The following is a 26323-nucleotide window of genomic DNA, read 5'->3' as shown; positions in this document are numbered from 1 at the left end:
CTGACTTGTTTGTTTTGGCACAATCACTGCATGCCAATTACTTCTCTGTAAGTGATATCGGCTTTACAGAGCTGCATCTACAACACAGTACTCCTTGTCTGTGAAAGAGGGTGAAAAAGAATCATAATGCTTGTAATAATCTGATTTATGTTCAGTTTGTTTACTAATTTCACATTCATTTGAAATATTGATCAGTTTTGTTTTTTAACAAATTAAAATAATTATTATCCTTGTTAACTTCTTACAGCCAACGGCTTTCAGACCAAGGTCAATGAGGGCGGTGTACAGAGGAAACAGCTGCCTTATTCAGTAGAGACTCCCTATGGCTTCCATCTGGATCTTGACTTCCTCAAGTATGTGGACGATATTGAAAAAGGCAACACCATTAAAAGGGTCCACATCCAAAGGAGGGTGAAAGGCCCAGCAAAATTCAGCACTCTTCCCAGAAATTTTAGCCTCCCTGGACATGGTGTCAGGCCTCCACCTAAGGAAGGGGCATGGTCTGGGACATCTACCTTGGGCCCAAAGCCCAAATCCCGAGTGACAGAGGTCCAACAAATATTTGACTTTAGGCCAAGTGAAGGGGCAATGTCCAGTCATAGCAAAAGAGCGACAACCAGTCAAGGAACTGCAAATGTTTCCAACAAATCTAAAGATGAACCGGGCACTATCTGTCAAGGTACTGAGGATAAAACTGCTGTGATTCAAAGTCGACCAAACCTCCTTAGAGCGTCATCAATGCCCATCACCCTCCAGCAGAGGAAAGGTTCAGATTCAAGCAGCCCTGATCGCACGACAGGAACACCAGAAAATGGATCAACAGAGAACATGTTTCGTGCCTCTCCAGACATATTGGAAAGACGGTGCCTTCCACAGGATCGGGCAGGTCTTCACCAGCAAATAACAGTGGCACTAAAAAGAGTCAGGGAGCTGGAAGAACAGGTCAAAACTATCCCAGAACTAAAGGCTCAGATCTGCTCCTTAAGGGAGGAGCGGGAGAAACTGCTTCGTCAGATACAAACACAGTCCCAAGTTCAAGCTTCCACATCATCCTCTGCAATGTCAACAACTTATGAGACAGGGGGAAACAGTCAACGCCAAAGACCAAGACCTTCAGAAGGCCTCAACTTATCTTTAGCAATTCAACCGGTTCGAGGTGTAATTTCTGAACAGGTGCCAGTAAATGTAGAAGAGAGCCACAGGGAGACAGACAGAGCAAAAGACCTACCAATACAGAGAAACCCTTTTACAAATAAAAAGCAAAGTGTACCATCAGAGAAAGCTGACAAACAAAAAGAGACCTCTAAAAGCCTGCAAGATAATGCAGAGGAAAGGCTATCACAGGACACAGAAGTTGTTGTAGGAGAAAGTGAGATTATCAGAGATAGTAATGCATCAAAGGAGGACCAAAATGGAATGCTAAAGCTGGAAGAGAAGCTAATGATGTTGGAAGCAAAACTTACTCAGGCTAGCCAGGAGCTAGAGAGAACTAACGCTCTTTTGAAGGAACAAATGGAAGAGAATAAAGCAAAAGAAGACAGAATATTGCAACTGAGTGAAGGGATGAGAGTGGAAATTTGTACCACACAAGTACCTGAGAGGCCAAGAAGAGAAAGCATAGATGCAGGAACAGTTACAGAGAGAACAGATCTCAGCCACCAAGAAACTGAGACAGAATCTCCTGCTAAAATAGATCAGGGAACAGATACGGATAAAATACTGGTTGAAGTGATAGTACCCAAGCCAAGAGCTGCAAGTATAGATCGAGGAATAGCGACTAGTAAGCTTGACACACATGACCAACAAACAGAAATGGAGGAAGAGGTAATAGCGGCAATACAACCCCGACTCAGAGCCAACAGCATGGAACGGGGTACAATAACAGAGAGCATCATCACGCAAGATCAGACGACCGAGACGCCTGCAGCCGAAAGAGTAAACCAAGTCACAGAAACAGACGGAGAAACAGTGACAGACCATCCACAGAGACCAAGAGCCAGTAGCATAGATCAGGGAACAGAGACGGAAAGGGTGAACACTATGGACAGAGTCACAGAGACTGAGGCAGCGCAGAGGAGCGACCAGCAAACAGAAACAGAGATCGAAAGACGGGAGGACAACATTCTGTCTCGAGATGCACAAGCAGAGGGTCGAGTGGGGGAAAGTGAAACGGTTGTAAGAGGAGATATTGGTCATCCTGTCAACAGCACAGCAGAAAGCGAAAAAGTTCAAATAGAAAGTGAAAATGTAGCTGTAGAGATTGCAGCAAATATATCTGTTACCGACATTGAAGGCAGTGTCGTGCAAACTTTAGATTCAGAAGTTGTCAAAAAGACTAAAGTTTGTCCCAGTCCAACCTCTGGAACTGATAATAGGGAAGTGACCTCTGCACAAGATGACTCAAAACCTAAAGAGCTCCAACTCTCAACTGGTGAAGAGACTATAGCACCTAAAACGACTGAGATGGAGACAGCAGAAAACGAAGATAAAGAAATTGTGTGTGAGACAGTTAAAGAAAATGTCGTTCCTGATACTGTTGTAGTAATATCTGAAAATTCAGCTGTGAAGGCTGTACCTCCTGTTAGACCACAGAGACGACGCAAGACCTCAGCAGAGCAAATGCAGCCAACATCTCCTCAACCTCAGCTTGCACCCATACTCACTAGTAGGGAATCCAGTGAACCTGAATCTGAGAAAATCACAACAAAAGTCCAGACTGCACCATGCCAGGAGGCCGAGTTATCAGCACAACCCTCTGAACCACAGACAAATGATCAAATGCCATCTGTGCCTCAAGTTCATGACCGTAGTCAAGCAGATAAACTGCCTGATGAGTTGATCGAGAAGCAGTCTAATGTACAACCTCAGGACGAATCTCAAAGCGTTTCTTCAAGCTCTAGTGAGACCCAAATAAAGACCAAGCCCATTCAACCACACAGTAAGTCTCAACCTACATCTCGTCGGGACTCAAAAGAGCAGAAAGCGTCACCGAGGGGATCCAGTGCATCACACCCTCCAAGTCGTGAGTCAAGAGAAACAAAGACTCATCAAATCCGCCATGGGTCAGTTGATACCCAATCTCACTCCCAGAGCTTGCGTAGAAGCTCCGCTGAGACTCCATCATCTCAAAAAGATGCCAGACAGACACAATCCCTTCGAAGAGGCTCAAGCGAAGCAGCTCAGCGTCGTGGATCAAGTGAGGCAAAAGCCTTGCGACGGGAATCTGGCGAGTCTCAGACAGCCCGCAGAGGTTCTGGTGAAACGCCAACATCTCCTGCCGCTTTGGGACAAGTCGTAACTCGAATAACAGGCCTTCTTGGGGAGCAGTGGGCACAGCTCGGGAGCAGCTCTGGAGCCCAACAGACGGCGAGCCAACAGGAGAGCCCCATAGCACCAAAACAGACTGCAACCAAAAGAGTAGAAGCAGGAAAGGGAACCCCAGCCAAGCCTGCAGGCAAAGGTGCCCCTGCTGCAACAACTGGGAAAGCAGCGGGGAAGTCCAGTGCTTCCAAAATGAGTTCAATTCAAAGCCAACTGGTCAGCTCCCTCAGTGTCCTGTCAGCCTTCTACTCCCCCGGTCAGAAAACAGCTGCCACCAGCAAGCAGCAAGAGCAAGGTAGGCATGAAGTGTTTCAGAAAGTACAAAGTGACTGTGTGACAATGAGCGGAATAATTTCCTCTTCAGTATTCCACATATTAACCATTCACAAAGGCCTGTAGTTACATTAGTCATGCTGCTTATTTGCAACACATCCCTTATGATCTTCCATCAAGGCGGTGTCTAAATATTAATATGTACACAGAGTTTCATTTCATTTCGTTGAAGGCTGAATGAGCAGCTGAACTTTGTCAGAATGCTTTGAATTCTTTTTAGATACCTGTTGTGCCAATCTGTGATACGGGTAGAACGTCTTACCCTGCATGACAAACAGATTTGCCAGTTGACGCTAGAACTCTCATTATCAAGCTGACTACAGGACTGAGTTTTTATGACACGCAAGTAACCCCATCTGTCTATTCACGCAATTAGAAACACTCCACTCAGAAGAGAGGTTGTCAAATCAAGTCTGGATCAATTATCAACAGAATGGTTATGAGCCATCATATTCATTAGATATTAATTGCTAAGTTTGGATAGGAGTCATTATTCTTGTATGACATTTTATAGGCTGCATCGAACTTTACATTTTTTGCTCTGAAAAAGGCAGCTTATATACATGTTCTCTTTTCATTGTGTTGATTTGTGATTGTTTATGACAAAATTATGGATTAAACAGCCAAACATAAGAAAGGAAAACCACCTGTATGAAAAAAAACACAAGAGATGTAATATTTCTAATCTATTGTAGCTATGTCAGTGATGTGAATTATTCAAAACAGCAAATAAAGTTAAGGTAAATCTGGAAAAAGGGGTATAAATCCACAGCTCAGCTAGAAGAATCATTAGAGAAGAATTCAGTCATTGCTGAAAGAACACAAGTCTTCTACAAGCTTCGCAGAAGACATAGTAAACACATGGAACAAGGTGCTCTGGTCAGATGAGACCAAAAATAAACTTTCTTTTATTCAAAATTCTTTATGTGTTAGTAACAAAATTTGGATTGTCCTGAACTCATTATAAAACACGCTTTTCTTGAGCAGGGACAGAAAAGCTGCTGCAATTTGATTGTGAAATGGATGAAGATAAAATCTGTCACAGACTGCAAAAAATCGACCTGCAGGGCAACAACCCTTATCATCTTGTCAGAGGGAGCATATTAATTTGTTAAACTGGCCCTGTAAAAGCCCAAACTTACATTAGTTGAGACACCAATCTGTCGAGGCATCAGATTTATGTCAAAAATGTATCCAAATTTTTTTTTTCTAAATGTGCAGAGCTAGTTGAAAAACTGAAGAAAAGCCTGAATGGTGATTTGAAAATATATTGAGTCAGGAGGGAAGAATCCAGTTCACAACTGTACACGACTTGGTGTTAATAAAATACATTAAAGTTTTCAATGGGAATATGATAAACTGTAAAAACAAAAATAGAAAATCAAGGGATATGAAGTTTTCCAATGCAGTCTGTATCTTGAACACTTATTTTCTTCACCATAAGTGAAGTACAATACAATTGTTATATTTATTTACATTTAATGCACAGCTGTTGTGCTTGCACATTTTTATATTTATGCACTGTACATGCTGTTTTGTTTCTTAAAATAGTCACCACTGGTTGCTGTTACTAGGAAGGAAGAAAAAAGTAAGTAGTTACCAAGCTCTGCTTAAGTAGCCTGGTTTCAACATCAAATACATATTTCTTATTCCAGACATAATATACAAACACTCATTCACACGGGAAAGTGGAGCCATGCTTATCAACTGTAAAGTGGACTTGTAAGTAGAGGCCCTCACACATACATCAAACAGATGGTGCCTCTCTGTCTTCCCTTGATGTCTCCAATGTTAGGGATTGAGCCATGAGATGGAGCTCAGAACCATATTTTCTCACAGTTAACAATGTTGGGAGGACTGTACAGCACTGTGTTCAAACAAAATACATATGCCTGGATTTACATGTGCTGTTTCAGGATTTGCAGTGTTTCTCTGTGTTAGACATCTTGAACTTCTCTAATGACATTGCTAGAGAATTAAACCCTTGTATTTACCTGAAGCTAAAATGAGGTTTTGAGAATTTTCCACGTGAGACTGAACACATTAAAAATCAAATTTACCTTAGCCAAATGTCACCAAAAAACAAAAATGTATGCATTTATTAAAAGTAAGTTTGTATTCTTTGGACATTGACGTGAGGATGTATTCAGAGTTTATATATTCACTAAGCCTCCCACTCTCTGTTGTTGTCTCTGGAGAGACACTTGATCTAAAAGCACCATTCTTCCTGGATCTTTTTAATGGTGGTTTTTTGGCAGAAAGCTGCATTCTTGTATTTGGATAAAACATTATGGATCCACTGCACAACATCTGCTGTCAGGAACAACTAAGACCACCACACTAGGCCAAGAGCCAACAGGAGTCAGCAAAAGAGCCAATGCAGAATCGATTATTCGACAGTTACAAACATAAGTAAGCCTGACAATGTCAAGGTTGCGTACTGTGAATACTGCTGACTTGTGCAAATTGCCTTGGGAAATACATGTACAGCATGTAGTTGTGCGGTTTAATTAAATGACTCAATTTAATTGAAAGTATTTTTTGTATCCATCATCATGCAGGTAGTACCATATGTTGCTATATAATGAATTTTTCCCTTGTCACATTTCAATTTCAGTAGTTTTAGTGGTTGAATAAACAGAACTCTGGCTTTTTCTCTCTTGTCAAATGGACTTCATACAGCTGGTCAGTTTGCAGTTATACCCTATTGGTTTCACAATACAATATATTACAAGCGTTTTCACACCCATTTCTTTAAATTTTAGCACAATGCAAACACATATTTTAATAGGATTTTATGTGATAGACCAACATAAAGTTCTGCGTAATAATGTGATTTTTTATTTGCAAATAAAAAACTTGTGGACATTATAGTCGCAATGAGTTTGTCAATTGTTCGCAGAACAGTCTTTGCTGAAATTACTACAGCAAGTCTTTTTCCAAATTAACAGACTGAAAATCTTGGACATCCCTCTTTGCAAAAGTCACTCAAGCTCATTCAGGTTTGATGGATAACATTTATGAACATCAGTTGCACAGATTCAATTGGATTTAGGTCTGGACTGTCACTGGGACATTTTCACCCAAGAATTTGATCCTAATCCGATCTAAACCACTCTATTGTCACTCTGCTTTTAAGTTTAGGGCCATTAACTTGCTCAAAGTGGACCTCTGCCATTGCAGCTTGGAACAGATTTTTCCTACATTGTGCTGTATGTAGCTTCACCCATCTTTGCTTTAACTCTGACCAGAATCTCTGTTCCCTCTTAAAGTAAAACAACTTCTGGCAACTGATGCTACTGCCACCATTTGTCACAATAAGAATGGAACATTTAAGATGTTGTGTGGCATTTGTTTCACACTATCATAGCATTCTGTATGTTTTGGTCTCACTATTTGTCTGATCAAAGCATCTTTGTCCACGTTTCCCTGTTTCCTACATGGCTTGTTGCAAACTTTTTATGGCTTTCTTTCAACAATGTCTTTTTTTTAGTCAATGTTCCTAAAACGACAGATTCTTGGAGAGTTTGAATAATAGTTCTCATGCTCTCACTCCTGAGCTGTGGATTTGTTGAAACCTCCAGCGATACCAAAGGCCTCTTGGCTGCCTCTCTAATTAATGGTCTCTTGGTTTTTATGAGGCTTTATTGTCTTCCTTTGAGGCCTTTGCACACTTAAAGTAGCTGTTTGTACTAGATTTAGAGTTAACTGAAGCTGGAGTGTTAAAATAATTTCACATTCAGACTTTCATTTGTTTAAAATGGCAAAGCCAGCAATTTTTTCCTTAAACTTCACAATTATGTAAAACTGTTTTAGTCTGTGCTCCAAAATCCTAGTAAAATACTCTGATGTTTGTGGTTGTAATGACGTGCACACAAGTTTAATGGTAATGCCAACTAAGAAGCTCACTGAAAAAACCCCCAAAAACATTTCTTTGTACACAAAAAAAATCATAAAGTCTTTGTGTCGCTTCTACTAAACTTTAATACTCCTTGTTACATTTCCCCTGTTATTCAGTGTTTGAAGAGAGTCAGGAATTAAGTTTAAAGAAACATGCTTTCTCACTTCTTGTTTATGTCTCTCTCTCTCCCTCTCTTTCTCTCCTCTTTACCAGGTCTCAAATCTATTATGAAGAAAAATGGTGTTGCTGACAAGCAGGGGAGCAAGGGAGCCAAGAAAAACCTGAAGTTTGTTGGGGTGAATGGAGGGTAAAAATCTTTCACTTTATCAGCATCCAGCTTGTGTTTCTGCATGCTGTAGTTTTTAGATTTTTCATTTGTAAGTCTGTGGGGGACTGTACAAATGGACTGAGACCCAATAAGGCACAAAAAGGGGATTTTCAGTCTAGGCAGCTCAGAGTCATTACTTTGACAATTTGTTTTCAAATTTGGTTGTCTTATTGGCTTAATTAAACTAAGACCCAACCTTATACTGAGGCTACAGTCTTTCCTGGGTTTGATTCCTGGTCCTGGGCCTTTTACAGCATATTCTCCTCTCCTGTCAAGCTACTAATGAATAAAGGCAACGAGAAACCCCCATTCCCCCCAAAAAATAAAATAAATAAAAAATGCCCAGGGTCTTCAGTCGGATAGAAAAGATTGGGGATTTCAATTTGATAGTGAGCTGCTGTTGTAACTGGAGTGACATATCATGGCCTGATAAGACATTACTTGCAGAGAGATTGCAAGGGGTTACTAAGGAGTAGACAAGGACAGCAATAACGGAGACACTTTCTGCTATGTTTAGTTGGAGACAAACCCTGAGCTCTGGGTACTAACTAAATGAATTGGTTCTCTTTTCCAAATAGTCATCATGAGCCTATGGATGGTGGATTAGCTCCCTCTTAGGGATTGCTCAAATGGTGTGAGGAGGCCAGCTAGATATGGGTGTTTCATGAATAGTCAGTTTGATTTTGCATCCAAAAGAGCCTTTTGAGGTTCCTGAATTCCCTTCAAATATATTTCCAGAGATAAAATGGGTACAATTACTGTGTTTTCTGCTGGGTTAAGGCTTTGGGAAAGAGTCTGAACTTGCATGAAATATTCAGTCACTGACCATTTCATTACGTGTACTTTGCCAGTACTATACTGAACTCACAAGTGCACTAATTCTTTGTGGCATAGGTCCAAAAGGTCACCTGACAAACTCCTCAGTTTTGGCCTATTTTGATTTGCTGACAGATTTGCTGCAGCAAATCTCACACTCATGATGTGAATACATCGTTCCACAGCATCCCAAAGAGACTCTGTTGGATTAAGATCTAGAGATTGTCTAAGCGGAGACCGTTGAAGTGCAGCATCACTCTGAGCAAACTGACTTGAAATGATTTGCAATTTGATTCTGTGTTCAACAGATTGTACATTCAGAGGTAGTATTCTGCTTACACTGGTTGTGATGAGTGTTTATTTGATCCATTGTTGTATTTCTTGAACACGCCTTCCCATTCTCCTTTGACCTCAGAAACCAACCAGGCATTTATCTGCTGCTCAATAGATGCATTTCTTGTTTTGGACCAGTCCCTGTAAATCTGAAAGATGTTTGGCCAGAAAAATCAAAGCAGTTCAGTATTTTCTGACATAAACCAGCTTTTACTACACCAACAACATGCCATGTTCAAAGTCACTGAAATCATCTTTTTTATCCATTCTAAAGTTATCTTCTCCATATCTTAATAGCTAATATATTCAACTGGTGTCATGTGATTTGTTGACCTTCTATTTGTGTTAAAAAACTGAGTAACTTTACATAATAAAGCGGCTTGTAACTGTAACTTAAGATTTTTGGAACAGCTCAGAGTTCCTTTGCATGCTACATTTGTGCTAAATGCACTCAAAAGTAAAAAAGAGAAAAGTTTCATTATTCTGGACATTCCTCTTATCCTTTCTTACTTTTACATCCATATCAAATAGATATCCAGTTTTAATTAGAAAATAAATCTGTGCACCTCCCATATGCTTTACACCGACATCTAATCCCAGATAAGAGCAGTTCTTATGGCTTTCTTTTTTGTCTGAAATTCCTGAGAGGTATCATGTGCTGCATGTCAAGGAAATGGCAGCCGTGAGTAAATTTATTTAATTCCGGCATTCCTGTTCTTACATTCCTGAGCTTCACTGTTTTATGACCGGCTCACCTCTGCTGTGTTGTTTCAGATTGTTTTCATGTAAGTTCAGTTCCTTCCTTGCTGTTGCAAACCAATTTGCAAACATATGACAACAGTTAGGAGCTCTTGGGAATTATACATTGCCATGGTCACTGCAAAGAACAGCTCATAATAAAGAATCGTAGATATGTTTTATGAACTCTCAATGAGTCCATCCCTATTCTTTACAACTCATGTATATCCAAGAATTGCAGTTCATCTCCTGATAAATATGAGCAGATGTTACACAGGTCAGACAGTCTCGAGATTTCTCCTCACACCAGGAAGTGGGCTGCTGTTTGTATTATATCTTTTCAGATCGTCTGCTTAGTCTTTGCTCAGTCTGGAACTCCTGAGGAATCTGAGGAATGCTGAGATCCCACGAATGCCTCTTATCACTGTGTGTGTATGTGTTCAAATAAGCATGAATCAATGGTATTCATCGTAAGACTTATCTGATCACTGGCCTCACAGTGGTGCCTTCATGATGCACCCCAGTGATCACACTCATATACAGCCCATGGGCGTCAACTCAAACTTAAAATGAAGAACCTTACCTGTTCGAACAAAGATGTATTTGTCTGAGGTTTCATAGGGGTTTGCACAAACATTCCTATGGATAATTATTATATAAGTAATAAAATGAGGGCTGTTTTATGATGGGCCAACGCTATAAAGGCAAACATATATCTGATGATGGATAACTGGTTAATAGTTACTCAGCCTAGGCTGATGTGGAAGCCTTCATATTTATCTAAGCTCGTCACACGCCTTGTTATTAATTTAGAGTCTCCATATTTACATATTTTTCACTTTTGAAGTGAAACTTAGTCAAATCTTTTTCATGAAAAAAACATTTCAACTGTCACGTTTCCTCTTTTAGCTATGAGACAACATCCAGTGAGGACTCCAGCGGAGATGAAAAGTCAAGAGTAGAAGTGGAGGAGGAAGACAAATTCGAAGTAGTGGTAGAGAAGGAAACAGACAAGAAGTCTGAAGAATCAGTCCTGGGGGCAGATGCAGAGTTTGCTGTTGCTGCTGTTGCTACTGCTGCTGCTGAGGAGGAGGAGGAGGAGGAGGAGGAGGAGAAAGGTGCTGTGGGTGAAGAGAAAGAGGTTGAGAGGGGCCTGTTGGATTTAGAAGGTGGCCATGAGCTCCTGCAGGTGGACGAGTTTGAAAGGTGAGACAGACAAGAGCTTTGGATCTTTCTATCTGTTATGCAAAGTTTTACTAAATGCTTTTTTCCCCCACAAGTATAATCACAGAGCTGAACAACATAGTCCTACATATACTATCAATTTTGCAAGATAACTGATACTACTTTGGATCAAAAGTATTCTTCAATGTGTCGTGTTTTTATAGAGAGAAAGTAGATAAAGGATTCATTGATGCCTGCGCGTATGTAAAGGATCGTATGGAAGAGGTTTCATCTCCAGATAAAGAAATGGTAAAGCTTTCTTTGACGACTGTGTTTTTGTTTTTTCTCCGTAATGCTAATTTGTAATATCGACAAATTTTAATATTCATGTCTCTCCACAGCGTCAGGTGTTGGTGGTGCTTTATCAGGAATGGTTCAGGGTCTCGAGCCAGAAAGACTCCCAGGCAGACACAGTCAGATTATACCTGAGACAAGTGGGACTGACCACCCCCACTCTCCTGCCATATGTTGTTAACTTGACTGACGGTAATGGGAATATGGCCCTCCACTACAGTGTGTCGCATTCTAACTTCCCTGTGGTCAAGCTGCTGCTAGACACCGGTAAATTGAGCCTTAGACACTCACCTGTACTAACAGTTACATTCAAAATAGAATTGCTTGTAATAAAGAGTCTTTGGATTCTTCTAGGTCTTTGTGAAACAGATAATGTAAATAAGGCAGGATATACTCCAGTGATGCTGGCTGCCCTGACCGCTGCTGAAAGCCCAGATGATCTAGAGGTGGCCGAGCAGCTGCTAAAACTTGGTGATGTCAATGCACGCTCCAGACAGGTAACAGAGTGCAGCGTAAGCTTGAAGTGACATGTGGTCTGTCAAAAGATGAAAGGTGGATTTATAGGAATATATATTAGGTTTAGTTGTTTTTATTTTGCAGAAATATTTTACATTTCCTAAATAAAACAACATGTGTCTGCAGTTTTTTTCTGTCCAAGTATCTCAAAAGCCAAAGGGTTCATGAACATTGCATGCATTTGTTGCCTTGCAGTGAGAAGGTCAGTAGTTTAAATCCTGGCCTGGAGTCTCAGTCTAAAAAAACATGAACACTGGGTTAAGTGATCTCGCTAAATTGCTGCTAGGAGTGAGTGTTGTGTGTGTATGGTTGTTTGTCATTTGTATCTGTGTGTTGCCCTGTGACTGGCAGTCTGTCTAGGGGTGTATCACACCTTTTGAAAGGTGCCGGCCCTTCAGAGACCCTGCAAAGATAAGCTGTCATAGACACTTGATTTATAATAGATATTAATAGTTTTTTTCCCCTCATTTCTAATGTTTTTAGAAATGAAAAACATAAACAAGGAAACATGTCTGTCACTTGCTCTTGTACTTCTCACTTCATTCCTTCTGTCACATTCACTCAGATTTTCAAACTCCATATCCATTTCCTTATTTTCCTTCTGTTAACTTCTAAATCTAATTTGACTTCTTTCTTCCTCTCATTCGCAAGGCTGGCCAGACCGCTCTCATGCTTGCAGTGAGCCACGGTCGCGTTGCCATGGTGAAGCTGCTTCTGAGCTGCGGCGCAGATGTAAATGCACAGGACAGTGAGGGATCCACGGCCCTGATGTGTGCCTCCGAGCATGGACACACGCACATTGCTAGTTTGCTGCTGGAGACAGGTCGCTGTGATTCCGGACTCAAAGATAAGGTAGGCGTTTACAATGTAAATCTAAAATAAGTTGTAAGGAGAAAAGATGTCAGAGTTTAAACTGGTGAATTCAAAACGGTTTTGCTCCTCAACCACAAAATGCCAGAATAACAATTTTTTGACCGCAGCTGGTGGCTCTACTTTTCCTTGTACATTTCATTGCATTTCATTACAACTGTAAAAGCTGTGCATTTCTTAACGTACATTTAGGAGATTAAGGTTTGTTCAGATATGTAAAAACCCTGGCTACTGGGCTACCATAAAGAAAGTCTGGATGTAGAGGACCATATTTAGAAGTTCATGTTCTGAATCTAGGAAACTGGATGTAGTTTTATATTTCAAAAAAGTCTTTCAAGGTAAAAGTAAGGGTAAACATCCAGCAATGGATCCCTGTAACAATAAGACTTCTCTCACCTTACATATGCAGGTCTTTACATATGCAGAAGTGAAAGATCATAAAGCCTATGTACCACCCAAAGATTCCTGCACTGCCCCTGTAAGGGCAGTGTGGATGCAGTGAGGCATGGCATAGTTGATACAGAAAAGAAATGGGGAGCTACATAGCTCAGGGACATGAAATGTCTCATGTATAAAACACAGCGCAGAGACAGACCAGCGGTGGTCTCAAAAATAATTCATTTTTATACACAGGCATGATGCAACCTTTAATCTAAATTAGTTCACTGTTTCACTTCAACAATAATTATTTACATTGTTTTTATTAGATTACTGATCATGTGACTTCTTCTCTTTGACTTACACGTATAAAATTTTGTTACTCGACATTGATCTTTTATGTCTTAGGTAGCAAGTTTATTAGAGCTGTTGTCATGGCAGGCTCAGATAGAGGTTTTTCTCTGGCGTTTTCTTTCTCATAAGCATCTTGCAATTACTTTTTGTAGGCTGGAGGCACAAAAGTTATACTAAAATAAACCGTAAAATATGGAAAACCACAAACACATGAAGGTCTACCTATCAGTTCTCCCAAAATCCACATTTGTACCACTGGTCAATGTTTTGCTGCGTTTAGTATCAAGTAACTACAGAGAATTTCGAAAGAAACACAACCTTAAGAAAAGGAGCTGTTCTCACCATTTTAAATTACACTACCTGCATTCAAATCAGTGTCTGTCATCAGACAACACAATATGAAATAGAGACTATGTACCCTGGAATGAGGCAACTATTTTTCCTGTGGTTGACTTTTCTCTCAGCATGCAGCTTCAACTGCTTTCATTTTTTTCATATCAACTGATATCTAGCCTTTGATTTGAGGAAAAACTTGCCATGACTTGCTGCTTGATAGATGTAAGAAGTTACAAATATTACCACAGAACATTGTCTGTGGTGTCATCTGGGAAGATTTACTGCTCTATTAGTTTTAAATGATGTATCGGTGTCAAGTACACATCTTTCCAAGTGTAAAGATATGGCTTTCCAAGTACTTGTGTTTGGATAGATTTGTTCTCTCAGCTGCAAGTTACAGAGGCTGTTAACCACAAGGTCACAGGCTCATAATAAGTTTTCTCATTTGTACTAAATTGCTAGTGGAGCATGATTGGAATGCTTGATAACATGCACACAAAATCTTTTTTTCTTTTTTTTGATGGGGGACTATGGGCAGATTTTGCATACATAATTTACAAAACTAATCAGCAGCAATCATTACTTATTTATGTGGTTTTACATGTTAGACACTTAAATATGCAATCATAATTAGCAGATTGAGTCACTGCAGGGGCAATTTTTATCATAGTGCCTATTAACTGTCAGTAGTATCCTTGATAATATAATGCAGTAGTAAAATCTGCCTCAAAGACTGCATGTCAAAAAGAAGTAAAAAAATCATGACTGAGTGAAGATGCTGTTTCTTCCGACTGCCACAAGGTGGATTGGAAGCCTTCCCCGGTTAGATTATGTGGTTGGTGGTTAGCACTTGTCCATAGTAATGCATCATATTCAGTGACTCTATTGTCACTGAATATGTGACAACTTTTAGTCACCCGCCTTTTGAAGGAATGTGTCATCTGAAATTTCCTATTGTACTACTCTAGCTTTCTGTTCCACTTCGCTGTGCTTTAGTGCTAATGTTAGCTTCTACATAAACAAGAACAAGTGGACATTTGATTTATGCTGAGTTATTTTTGTATAGCGCCACAGAAGTTAAAACCACTTTTAATTTTACTGCAGATGCTTAATAAATGCACTTAAGTAGGCAAAAGATAGAGACGTTTGTTCAGTATCTTCCTTAACACTACAACAATTTTGAAACTTACAGAATTATGTCATAATTCTGAAACGTCGTCAAAACATTTGTATGACTTTGAAATACCTCCATACAGTTGAAATGGTGCTTAATTGAATACAGAAAAGTGCTTATATTCGTGAGAGTGTTTCATTGCTTACCAAAATAGCTGAATGCATAGTGATATAAAAATTGTGTTATGCTTTTTTCTGGTGAGTACTTTGTAAATTATGGCAGTAATCATTGTGAAAAAAATTTAAAAATGTATTTGAAGCATTATTTTTTCTAGTCCACTTTTTGTATTTTTTGCTCAAAATTTTTCTATGCAAAGAGTGATTTCAGTATACTTGTATATATTCTGTTTTTGTTGTAATTGTTCAACATATGCTCGCCATTCCTTTCTATAGATTAATGTTTGAGACTATGACTAATTTATAAAATTCTTAGCTGGTATTAAGCCTTTCAGCAAAAGACAGAATTATAAGGCTTTACATGACAGTGGTCTCATTCTTATCAGAGCAGATAAATTATTCCTTGAGCTTGTGAGTGCAAGCTAGTACAACACTGCCACTGTGAGGATTATAATGGCCACTGCAACATGTTATATGTGAAATCAACATTGCATCTCCATTTGTTTTCTCCAGAATGGTCAAACAGCCCTGTCGGTGGCAGAAGCAGCTGCTCATCAAGACATCATCGATCTTCTAAAATCCCATGCATCTGAGCCCATGTCTGCTGCAGACCTCTGAGTTCTACACAGTTTTCCAAACCATTCTAGGTCAACATCTTCCTCTATTTCCTCAAACCTCTTCCCACCAACAGAATGGGAAAAAAAAACAAAAGTAAATACTGAATATTATGCTATATGAAGATGAACATGGGGCTGCCTTTATGACCTCTGGGAATAGAGTGTTTCTTTTACGCCTCGATCTTATTGTCTTGTTTTTTTTTTTTGTTTTTTTAATGAAGTGATTAATAGGGTTGAACAAAGTTAAAAATAAGATATTGCTTTGGCAACAATTGGAGCCAACAGCAGATTGAGCAGGGAACAGGGTGAGAATAAAAAAAAAAAAAGGAACATACGGGAAAGAACTTCTGAATTGCTGCATCTTAATACTAACTTTTAAAGCTAAATACTAAGCACATGAGCTACCTTTAAAATATATAAAATACAACATAATTTCTATTTTTCTTTAATCACATTGACATTGTTTTTTTTCCATATTTGGACATAAGCCATTATTGAGAGCATCTTATATACAGAATGTTATTCTAACAGATCATGATCATACAAACAGAGACTGTATTTTCTACTGCACTTTTTTTTTTACTGTGTATGTGTACAGTGCAAATGAATATATTCAACTCCAGAGGAATCTATATAGCATGGAGTTATAAAAGAAGTGATATCAAATAATGAATCATTACTCCACAGTGGTCATGTTTTTCACATGGTTCATGGGTGATCATCATTTGTGAGTTATTGAAAAACAAATGGTTTAGTCTAAAACGAAATCCAGTATTTTTTATAACAATATAGTGAGGCTAAAATAAATAAGTAAATAAATAAACAAGTCAAGAGTATGTATTGAGCTGCATGCTAATACAGTTACTCCCCCTACTGGCTGTTTTTAATATAGCATCAAAAAAACAGTATGTTGTAATACTGTTTGTGATCCTCAGCTGTCTGTATACATATATAAATATATTTATCTCACAAAAATGAGTAAATCCTATTTTACATTAAATATTTTATATCTTTTCATGGGACAACACTCAAGCATATACTCAAGCAGGGTTAAGTAGTCACTTTACAGCTTGTGTATCCGAGTAAATTTTCAATTCCCTCAAAATAACTATACAAGGCCACAAAGATGTGGCTACAAAAGTGAGAGCATCCCCAAGTGAAAATGTTCAAATTATGTCAACATTTCATGTGGCCACCATCATTTTTCTGTATTTTCTTTACTCTCTTAACAGTGTTAGGTCTGGTTTAGCAATACTGCCTTGTGGCCCAGTTTTTGAAGGGAAAGAATCATAAAACTGTAGCTTCCCACAGCCATCAACACTTGTACACCCCCAAACCATGATGCACTCACTGCCATACTTGACAATAGGCACAACACACTTGTCTTTTTACTCCTCACCTGGTTGCTGCCACATCCTGGTCTCATTAGACCATAGGGATATGGTTACTGTCTGCTTCTCTGGCTGCTGAACAAATTTAGAAAAACAATTCTGGGATCCCAGCATTTGATCCCACAGACCATCAAATTGGTCTATGGGATCACAGACCAATTTGGTGCAGTGTGCACCCTATGGTCTGATCACTGACAGACTGAATTCAAGCCCAACATCCTCTGCAGCAATGATAGCCCCCAAAGGTCTAATTTCAAAAGACAGCCTCTGGATACAATGCGGAACATGTGCACTTAACTTATGTGGTCATTACACCAGGGAGGGAAAATGGCTAACTGAGCACAATTTGGACATTTTCACTTGAGGGTATTCTCACCTTTGTTGGCAATGACAACAAAGCCATTGCTCATTGCTATCAACTGTGTTAGTTATTTTGAGGGGACAGAAAACACATAGTTACACATGTGGTACACCAACTACTTTACATTATATCAAAGTGTTATACCTTCTGTGCTGTCCCATAAAGAGGTAAAATAGAATGCTAAAAAAATATAAGGGGTGTACCCAGTATTGTCATATACATCTATATGTCTCTCTATTTACATAGATAGAAATATATGTATACGTAAATATATATCTATCTATATATACTGAGGGGTGTTTGTGTGATTGTTCTAATCATGTATGCAACACGTACAGAATGCACAATGAATGTTGGGTTGGCTGTGACACATTCCAAGAGAATAAAAATGTAGCAAGTTTTAACTAACCCTGCATGGATGACAAGTGCAAGACTTTGAATCGGTCAAGATATTAAGTTTATTACAAATGTATGTCTAAAGACTTTAAATTAGTCCTGGTGATGAAACGGTCTTTAGATTGTAGAGTTTAGTTCATTAGGCTCTTGTACCCATGACTAAAGCAATCAGACCAGACATATTAAAATCCTCAGCAGGGAGTTTTGTTTGCAATAAGAAGCAATAAAAAATATTATGTATGGGACTTTGGTGCAGCCTTAAATGGATAACTGTTATTATTCTAGAGCTGAGGTTTTATTTTCCAGGGAAACAGATAGTTCTTTTGTTGAACCTTTTCTAATGCAGCTCCTTGCAGGAGTGTGGTCTTATGAAATGTTTACAATGAAACATTCCTTCCACAGTGACCACAACAGATGCCAAACATCTAACAATGTTTACATGATCGAAGGGGATAAGATAAAATAATAATTCAGCAAATGTTTAAAGAATACATTGAATTATTTTACCTCGGTTTATCCTTTAGCGGGATTAATAAATACAAGTCATGTCAGTTACAAAATTCTGGTAAAACTGTATGTAAAGCCTTAAAATAAATTAAATACTAATTACAGTGGCATAATCTTAGATTGATTTAGTTGAGAGAAAATCTTATATTAAGAAGTTGTTTTGTTTTGTCTGTTGAGGGAGTCCTGGTGTCTTACTAGTGATCAATGAACAACCATTTTGTTGAAAACAATTACTCCCTAAAACAAAAAATTCCCCTCACTGAATAGAAGTACAGACGAATAGAAAGGGGTGATATTATTTAACATGTTTAGTGTCAGATCATGTTATTTCATTTAAAGACTGACTTCTTTTAAGGCTTTAAGCATGCCTTTGCCAGAGGTGCCAATAAATGTGGAGGGCTGTTTATAAGGCCTTGTTAAATCTGATTTATGTTGGGGAACATCTGTTTGCAAGAGTCAGTAGATCTAAAAGCCGAATATTGTTATGTACGGTAATAAATATATAAGTAGCAATCCAATCCGCATGACAAAATCAGTTTCTGTGTTGAGGGAAAACTTCAGGCAATTAATCAAACTGAAGGATTTCTAGCACAAGATTAACTTAACAACTGTTACTTTAACAATATTTAGGCCTTGCTTATCTCTAAAACTTGATTTCAGTTTCATTAGTTTTCCTTAATAATACATTTATCTGCTTTCTTGACATGTCACCAAGATCTGTTCTATTCTAATTTTCTTTTTTATTGCGGTCACACCATCAATCCCAAATACTATAAACAAAATAAAAAATAGGCACAGAATTGGGACAAAAACTATAATTTGAAAAAAATAATTATTTGTATGAACATATATAAAGTCAGAATTTACATGAAACATAACTTTTTACAAATGGAGTAAATAATAGCACATGTTTCTATGTAGCATAATTATTCCTTGTGCTACAGTTACAGATTAAAACAGAAGTGTATAAATATATGTTGCTTTTACATAGCTGTGGGATGTCAATCCCGTGCTGAGAGAAGTGTCTGGTCTTCTGTGCCTACACATCTTTATGGAAATTTCATCCAGTATGTGACCCAGATGTTGTAATATTTTATGTCTGGTTGATCACCAAAGACCTGAAATCAACTTTGTTCCACATGGAGTTAAATTTGTGTGTTTTCTTCTGTAAATCCAGCCAAATACATGTATATAAAGTATTGTGGAAAATATATAACAAGTATTGTCTGATAATTATATGAGGTATTTATTCTAAATGCTATATTTTTACCATATATATAAATATAATAAAATTACATATGCATGGAGACAAATATTCAAGTAATAGTGCTCGAAGGGAACTGGCCTGTCATTATTTCACCTTTACTGGTTGGATGTTTGTGATAATGTGTGACTTGATAAGGTTGTGGATTATCATATGCCCATCACGCTAATTTGAAAATGTGCAGGAAAACAGCAAAAATCTGCTGCAGACCTATGAGGGCGATGTCTCCCTAGATTGAATATCAAGCTGAGAGCCCATAAATAATACAGATTAAAATAAAATAAAAATATATTTACTTTTCTGTAATATTCTATGTGAAACAAGCTTATATCTAACAGACCAGAGAAATACTTCTAAATAAATATTTTAAAAATGATCAAATGGTTTTTCTCTTCTTTTCTTGGGTGTTCTGTCCGACAGTGTATCTTTCACTTGATATAAATATACATCTTATGAGAAATAAATGGAGAAGGAATATAAGATTATAGGAAGGAAAGAACAATTAAAGTACAAGAAAACATCAAATAAGTTTTCTTTTGCATTTGCAGAAAGAGAGAAAAAACAGAGAACCATAAAACCAAGGTACTATAAAGGCTTTTTATAAACAATGCAACGAGGAAATATCTTTCATCACTATCTTCATCTTTCTCCTGTGTTCAGACTCCCTTCATGGGACAACCACTCAAAACCTTAATTTCTTTACTTTTGATTGATTCTACAGTTTACTTGCTGGTGTGTTCTAAGTGTTTTTGAATTTGAGGTTCCAACTGAAGGCCGGACATTTTCCTACAGGATTTTCATGGTAACTTGTCAGAAATACTTTGGTGAATACTGTTAAACTTGATTTCTTCTCTCATAAAATATCCAGAGAAGTGGCGCCTGGTCACCTGTGATGTGACTGCTGTTGGAAAATTACTAAATAAGTTCCTGTTTATTCTCTATTATTTTTTAGAACGAGTAGGGACACATCTATGGGACAGTTTTATTAAATCTATTTAAAAAAATAGTTTTATAAGGAGTTTAGTATTTAGAGAGAACAGATGGCATAACTGTTTTTTCACAACAGTAATGTATCAAAAATATAGATTTTCATTTTAATTAAAGAAATGAAAATGTCAACATTTATCAGTCTGTCCAGACCAATGAAATTTTTTATAATTGTTATCTTTCCCTGTCTTTTAACACCGACTTAAATGTAGAAAATAATAATGATGGTTATATTATGTTATATGATGCTAGAAATAGAATTGTTGAAAATGGGAGACAAACTTGCAAATGCCCCAGATGCTCAGACTAAACACTGAATTACACTTATGTCATTATTCCACTCCATTAAGCCCATTAATAATATTACCCTTACATTTTGATTCAGTACAAAGTCTGTTTTGAATAATCCATAGATGTTCTAAAAGGGAGCTTTGGCCAAATTCGTCCTAATATTTCCAAAAGATTTTTGTAAGGACTCTGATGTCATAAAAGTATGTGGCCAGCAGATGGTGGTGTATTACTGTGGGTTACAAACAGAAGAACAATAGGAGTCCTGAAAAGTGAGAGTGGTTAACGTCATGTGTCAGCTATTAAAACTTATTTCAAAGATTAAGATCAGGTGGGAAACAATAGTAGTGATAAGAAAACTTTTTAACATCCAATCCAAAACTACTTACTGATCAAACATTAATCGTTAATCTACTGATCAGGCATTTTTGTAAAATAAGATTCATAGCATACATTTAATACCATGAGGATAATTTTAATTATTTTGGCTTTTTAGAAGCTGAAGACTTGGTAACTGGTGATTCCCAGTGCAAACCCGCAGACATCCAGGAGAGACTTTATTTCAGAGGACGAAGTAAAGACAAAAAAAAAGTAAAATGATCCAATTAAAAATGTATCAAAAACAATTAACTTTTAGTGGTTTGCATTATAAATTAATTATAAAAGAAAATTTTAGAATTTAGTTTGTGACGTTAACTCCAAACCAATAGACAGACACCACATAACTTATGCTATCTTAGATTTTTACTGCTTGTTGGTTGCATGAAAAGTAGATATAATCATTGTGCAGACTGTGAAAACTGGACAAGTGTAAGCTACAAGAAAAGATGGCAACTTCAATGAAATTACTTCATGCAGAGCTTCATAGACGCATCTTGACTTTAAGTTGTGCCATCTGTTCTCTCTAAATACTAAACTCCTCTTACAAATTAACAATATTTGTGCTGATGTGTAACAGGATTTGATGTTTTTGGGTATTTTTAGTGTTTTGTTGATGCTTGTGAAGCACTTGTCCCATTTGATTAAATTTATATATTGTATTTCATCTATTTAGACAGCAGCAGAGTGTATATGTTCTGGAAGAAGGAATTTGCCCAACTTTCAAACTGATTGAAAACATACCAAAGTTAAGATTTGAATGACTCAAAGAAGGCTAAAGAATGTTTTGGAGAGGCTTACTGAACAACAAAAACAATCTTGTTGGAAGGGGACACTGTAAGGTTAATTACTTACTGTGCCATCCAAGTTGGTGACAACTGTTATCAAATTCTTACTGTCTCATAAGGTTTTACTATAACCCACCATGCTTGGATAGATTTGATTAATAATGCCAGACTAGAAATTGTTTTATCAAGAAAGATTTGTTTTCCAAAGCAGATCTGCACTCATCTGAAATTAACCGGGAGTTTGCTCAAACAGAATACAAACAGAAACACAATCTTTTCAAACCAAACACACACAAGCAAACATTTAGTATTCCCACGGCCAACATGGTAAAAGAGACGATAATGAGTAAAGATGATTTTCCATCCTCATCAGCTCCTGTTTGCATACCAAGGGAGTACGAAATGAGGCTCAACACACAGATTGCAAATCAGATTTGTGGAATATCCTGCTCTAAGCAACCTCACCGGTGGTCCCAGCAGATATTTAGATTTAATTAATTTCATCCAAATATGTAGATAGAACATCTGCAAGACAAAAGGGTAACATTTTTCACAGACATTCATGTTGACTTAGAGTAGAGATAAACCCATTAGAGGCATCCCTGTGTGCAGAAGTGCATGCCCTTAAACTGAACTCAAACTGAGCCTTCACCGGACAATTAAACTGATGTATTGTGTGTACTTGTGTGGCTGTATCATGGCAAATGCCATCTGAAAAGAATGTTTTCTTTTTAAAATACGAATACGAGTCGTTGTGATTCCCATGTGCACACACTAAACGCAACTGCTGGTGCAACATGCAAGCAAAGAGGAAAGGTAATGTATTAACATATTATAAACAATAACCACATCCAGTGAACACACAAGAGCTCTTGGTCTGAATTGCAGATGCTTCTTTGTGCCCTCTCAGTCTGCCTGCATTGTGATGATGAGATTCCTCGTTAGCATAGAGACTTTTTAGCTGTAATTATCCCTTAATGGCACTTATCCCATCAGCTCCTCTTCTTGTAAGTTCCACTGCAGGCACACAGTCTCTTGCTGTCATTTAGACACAAACACATGTGCTGGCATGTGGCTAGACAGACAGACAGACACATGTGCACATGCAGCTGGGGAGAAATCCATTAACGCAGGCAAACACAGACAGGCAAACATGAAAAGCTGCAACCACACAGTTACAAAGTAGTCATCAAATTCAAGCAGAAACACCCAAACTGCAGCAAGTATGCACACACAAACACACAAACTCAGAGCCCTATTGCTGCTCCCCTGTCTGGCCCCATGGCTAATGTGTGCAACTTATTATCCAGGAGATAATAGAAACTGTCATCCATGAGAGGAGGTGTGAGATGCGGAGGGGTGACCGTGTGCTGCCTGAATTTTTAAACGGACAGGGACTTTATAAAGATAACTTCATGAGAACAGATGCGGCTTGTTAGATGCAGCCTTGACAAAGTCGAAACACAGACCAGTGCAACAAATGGTCTCCAGCAAAAGCAAAGTGCAACAATAAGAGGAGCAAACAATGCTGAGCGATGTAATAAAATGGCCCAAAAGCAACGTGGAGGAGAGGACAAGAGACTGCATAGGAAAAGATGTGGTTGAAGGAAAGAGCTGGAAAGCATAATCGTGTATTCTCATGGTTGTGGAACACTTCAGTTGTGAATTTTGTGAAATTGCTCCCAAAGACGCCATTAATCTCATTCTCACACACACAGGGAACAGAATAAATACAATTTCATTTGAGAAAGAGAAAAAAAGAACTTAAAAGGAGAACCATTCCAAACTTACTCACCGTAGAAAAACAAACAGAAAATGTGGTGACCAAAACATGAGATTGCAGATTATTTGTATTGAGTCAAGACAGCAGGGGCGGTAGAGAACACATTCTGTATAAAGAAGTGACAGAATTTAGAAGCATCATTGGTTCTGATAAACAACAAGAAATAGAAAACCTAAGAGTTGTTTGTTGTGTCTTCAGAGGATAAAAAAAGAAAATCTGAACACTGCATTCAACCTGACAAAATTAAGTAACTGTATCTGAAAAACAGCCATTCATGTAAATGTGGTTAATGATTCAGAACAGTCTACAAAGTATTGTACTTCTGCAAATAGTTCGGTCATCATACCTCCAGTAGATCCATCTTCAATTGGCAGTAATCATCTGTCTCTAATGGGATGTTGGACGTTACATCTCCTGTCCCACTTCACCAGAAACACCAAAGTAATCAACCTGTTCAATTGCTTATGCTCATATTTCAAGTTCTTAGAATATCTCTTGACAAAATGTACTCTGCTCTTCAAAGACTATATATGTTTTACATATATTCTGAAACATATATAAATTACTGTCACTTTGAAAAGGATTTTTATGTAATGGTGATAAACGTTGTTTGGACTACAACAAATGATGGATGGTTTGTTGTTGACATAATATTGTTCATATGTCATCAAACCATGAATGTTATAAAGTGAAATGATCAAACAGAACTAACAAGACTATTTAAGAAAACTTTCAAAATTAACCACAATCTCTCCAATGTCTTTTTCATAGATGTAAAACTAGATAAAAACAAAACTCCTTAGTGACAAAGTATCTCTGTTTATGTATAACAGAAGGAAAACTAACATTACATAAATAATTATCATGCAATTATAATGCAAGTTGTGTAAGGAGCAAACCTTTGGTCAACAAGACAAAGATGAATGCAAGACTACAGTTTGGCAGGCAGAATCCCAACAAAGGCCAGAATTTGTGGAATACTCTTTGGGAGTTCTGATGAATTCTTTGAGAAGAGGACATGTTTAGCATATCATTACTGCACCATTCTAATTAAAGAACCCCTACTGAAGTCTTGAAACTGCAATGGGATGTTTTCTTAGTCTTTGTCCAAGCTGTGTGCAGGACATGGTTAGTACTATCTTCAGTATAGAAGAACAGCTTGTAGGGCACAGAGAATCCATGCACTGATCTGACTCAGCATGGTGCCTCATTCATCAAACCAACAAAGAACAGTCACTCCTCAGCACTTACCTGGGACACTGCATCTTATTCCCAGCTGCACAGTTTGTCAGCGGTTGCTTTAACTTTAGTTGTCTTTTCCTGCAAGAGGTCAATCAACCTAGACAGAGGGTGGATAAACCTGGGCTTTTTCCAATCATGATCCTAACTGAACATAAAATAATAAAATAAAGGACAGAATCCCCAAAGTTAGAAAGGTTTTGTTTGGAAATCTTCATGGTAACCCTTACAGATTAAATTCACTGAAAGAAATCACATTACAGATTATGCTAAATGCATCTTAAGAAGCATTGGGTTTGTTAAAAGATGTGCAGTGTCTGAAAAGTTTAGCCTTTTTGCCAATGTAACTTATATAATGTCAGTTGATTTGTGTCAAACATCAATGGAAAGATTAATAAATGCAGCAGAAGTGATGGGTAGATGGCACATCTGGTCCACAGCTCTTATTAATCACTGTTATTTTTGAATGACAGACAAAAACATATTCATTTTATTTTATAAAATGAAGCACTCTTCAAATCTATTCGTATGGCATCGGACCTTTTTTAATTACTTTTGTGTTATTAAAACAAATATGAAGGTCAATACACTGTTCTTTGAAATTTGGAAAGAATCCAAACTTTATGCTGATCTCCAATCACACTTTTGGTACACCATCAGGTATATTTATAATTGTTACACAAATTATGAAGCTCCAATTGCAGCTGGAAGACATGTAGGCTGTGTCTATAGCAGTTTTGTATGTTTTGCCCATTTCCTGAAAATAGCTCAAGCTCTGTCATATTGGATGAAGAGCAATTATGAATACCCATTCTCAAATCTCACAAGAGATTCTCAATTCAGTTTAAAAATGTGCTCAACCGACTTGGCATTCAAGCAAATACTGCTACTGCTTTTCATTTTGACTGCTGTAAACACACCCACCATCATTTTACATGCGACATCACATCTCCCGTGCATGTGGGTCACTTGAAGTCCACGGACTGTTCACACTGGAGCCAGATGGGATTCATACAAAAAATAGGGTTAGATGATCTAGTATCCTGAGTACTTACCACATGTTTGATTTCTGGATTTATGTTTTAAAATGAAGAATCTATCGTTTTAACAATTATATTCTGTATGTCACACAGACAAATTGTGAATTATTAACATCAGTTCAAACACCATATTGTGAACATTTCTTCAATATCCCTGATTATGAGTTAATTGTTTCAAAGCATGCGATTACTCAATAAAAATATTGATGTGAAAATGCAGAAAAAAGAAATAATCAACTGGGAAAGTCCAGA

The 26323-nt window shown here is 37.8% G+C and overlaps 1 protein-coding gene across 5 annotated transcripts in view; it reads left to right on the top strand.

The window, feature by feature from the left end:
* Positions 1-19943, top strand: part of kank4 (KN motif and ankyrin repeat domains 4) — a 74689-nt gene extending 54746 nt beyond the window's left edge. For all 5 annotated transcript variants that reach the window (XM_055053623.1, XM_055053608.1, XM_055053609.1 and 2 more), the window contains 8 exons: positions 248-3616; positions 7769-7862; positions 10680-10976; positions 11159-11243; positions 11336-11555; positions 11643-11785; positions 12456-12656; positions 15546-19943. In XM_055053623.1, coding sequence (XP_054909598.1) covers positions 248-3616; positions 7769-7862; positions 10680-10976; positions 11159-11243; positions 11336-11555; positions 11643-11785; positions 12456-12656; positions 15546-15650 — 4514 coding nt within the window. In that variant the 3' untranslated portion in view covers positions 15651-19943. The remainder of the gene's footprint in view (positions 1-247; positions 3617-7768; positions 7863-10679; positions 10977-11158; positions 11244-11335; positions 11556-11642; positions 11786-12455; positions 12657-15545) is intronic.
* The last annotated feature ends 6380 nt before the right edge of the window (positions 19944-26323 follow it).

Source organism: Poeciliopsis prolifica, unplaced genomic scaffold, assembly GCF_027474105.1.
Source record: "Poeciliopsis prolifica strain line A6 unplaced genomic scaffold, Auburn_PproV2 SCAFFOLD002, whole genome shotgun sequence".
Classification (NCBI taxonomy): Eukaryota; Metazoa; Chordata; class Actinopteri; order Cyprinodontiformes; family Poeciliidae; genus Poeciliopsis; species Poeciliopsis prolifica.
The sequence above is the reverse complement of the archived record's forward strand: the minus strand, read 5'-3'. Positions and strand labels throughout refer to the sequence as shown.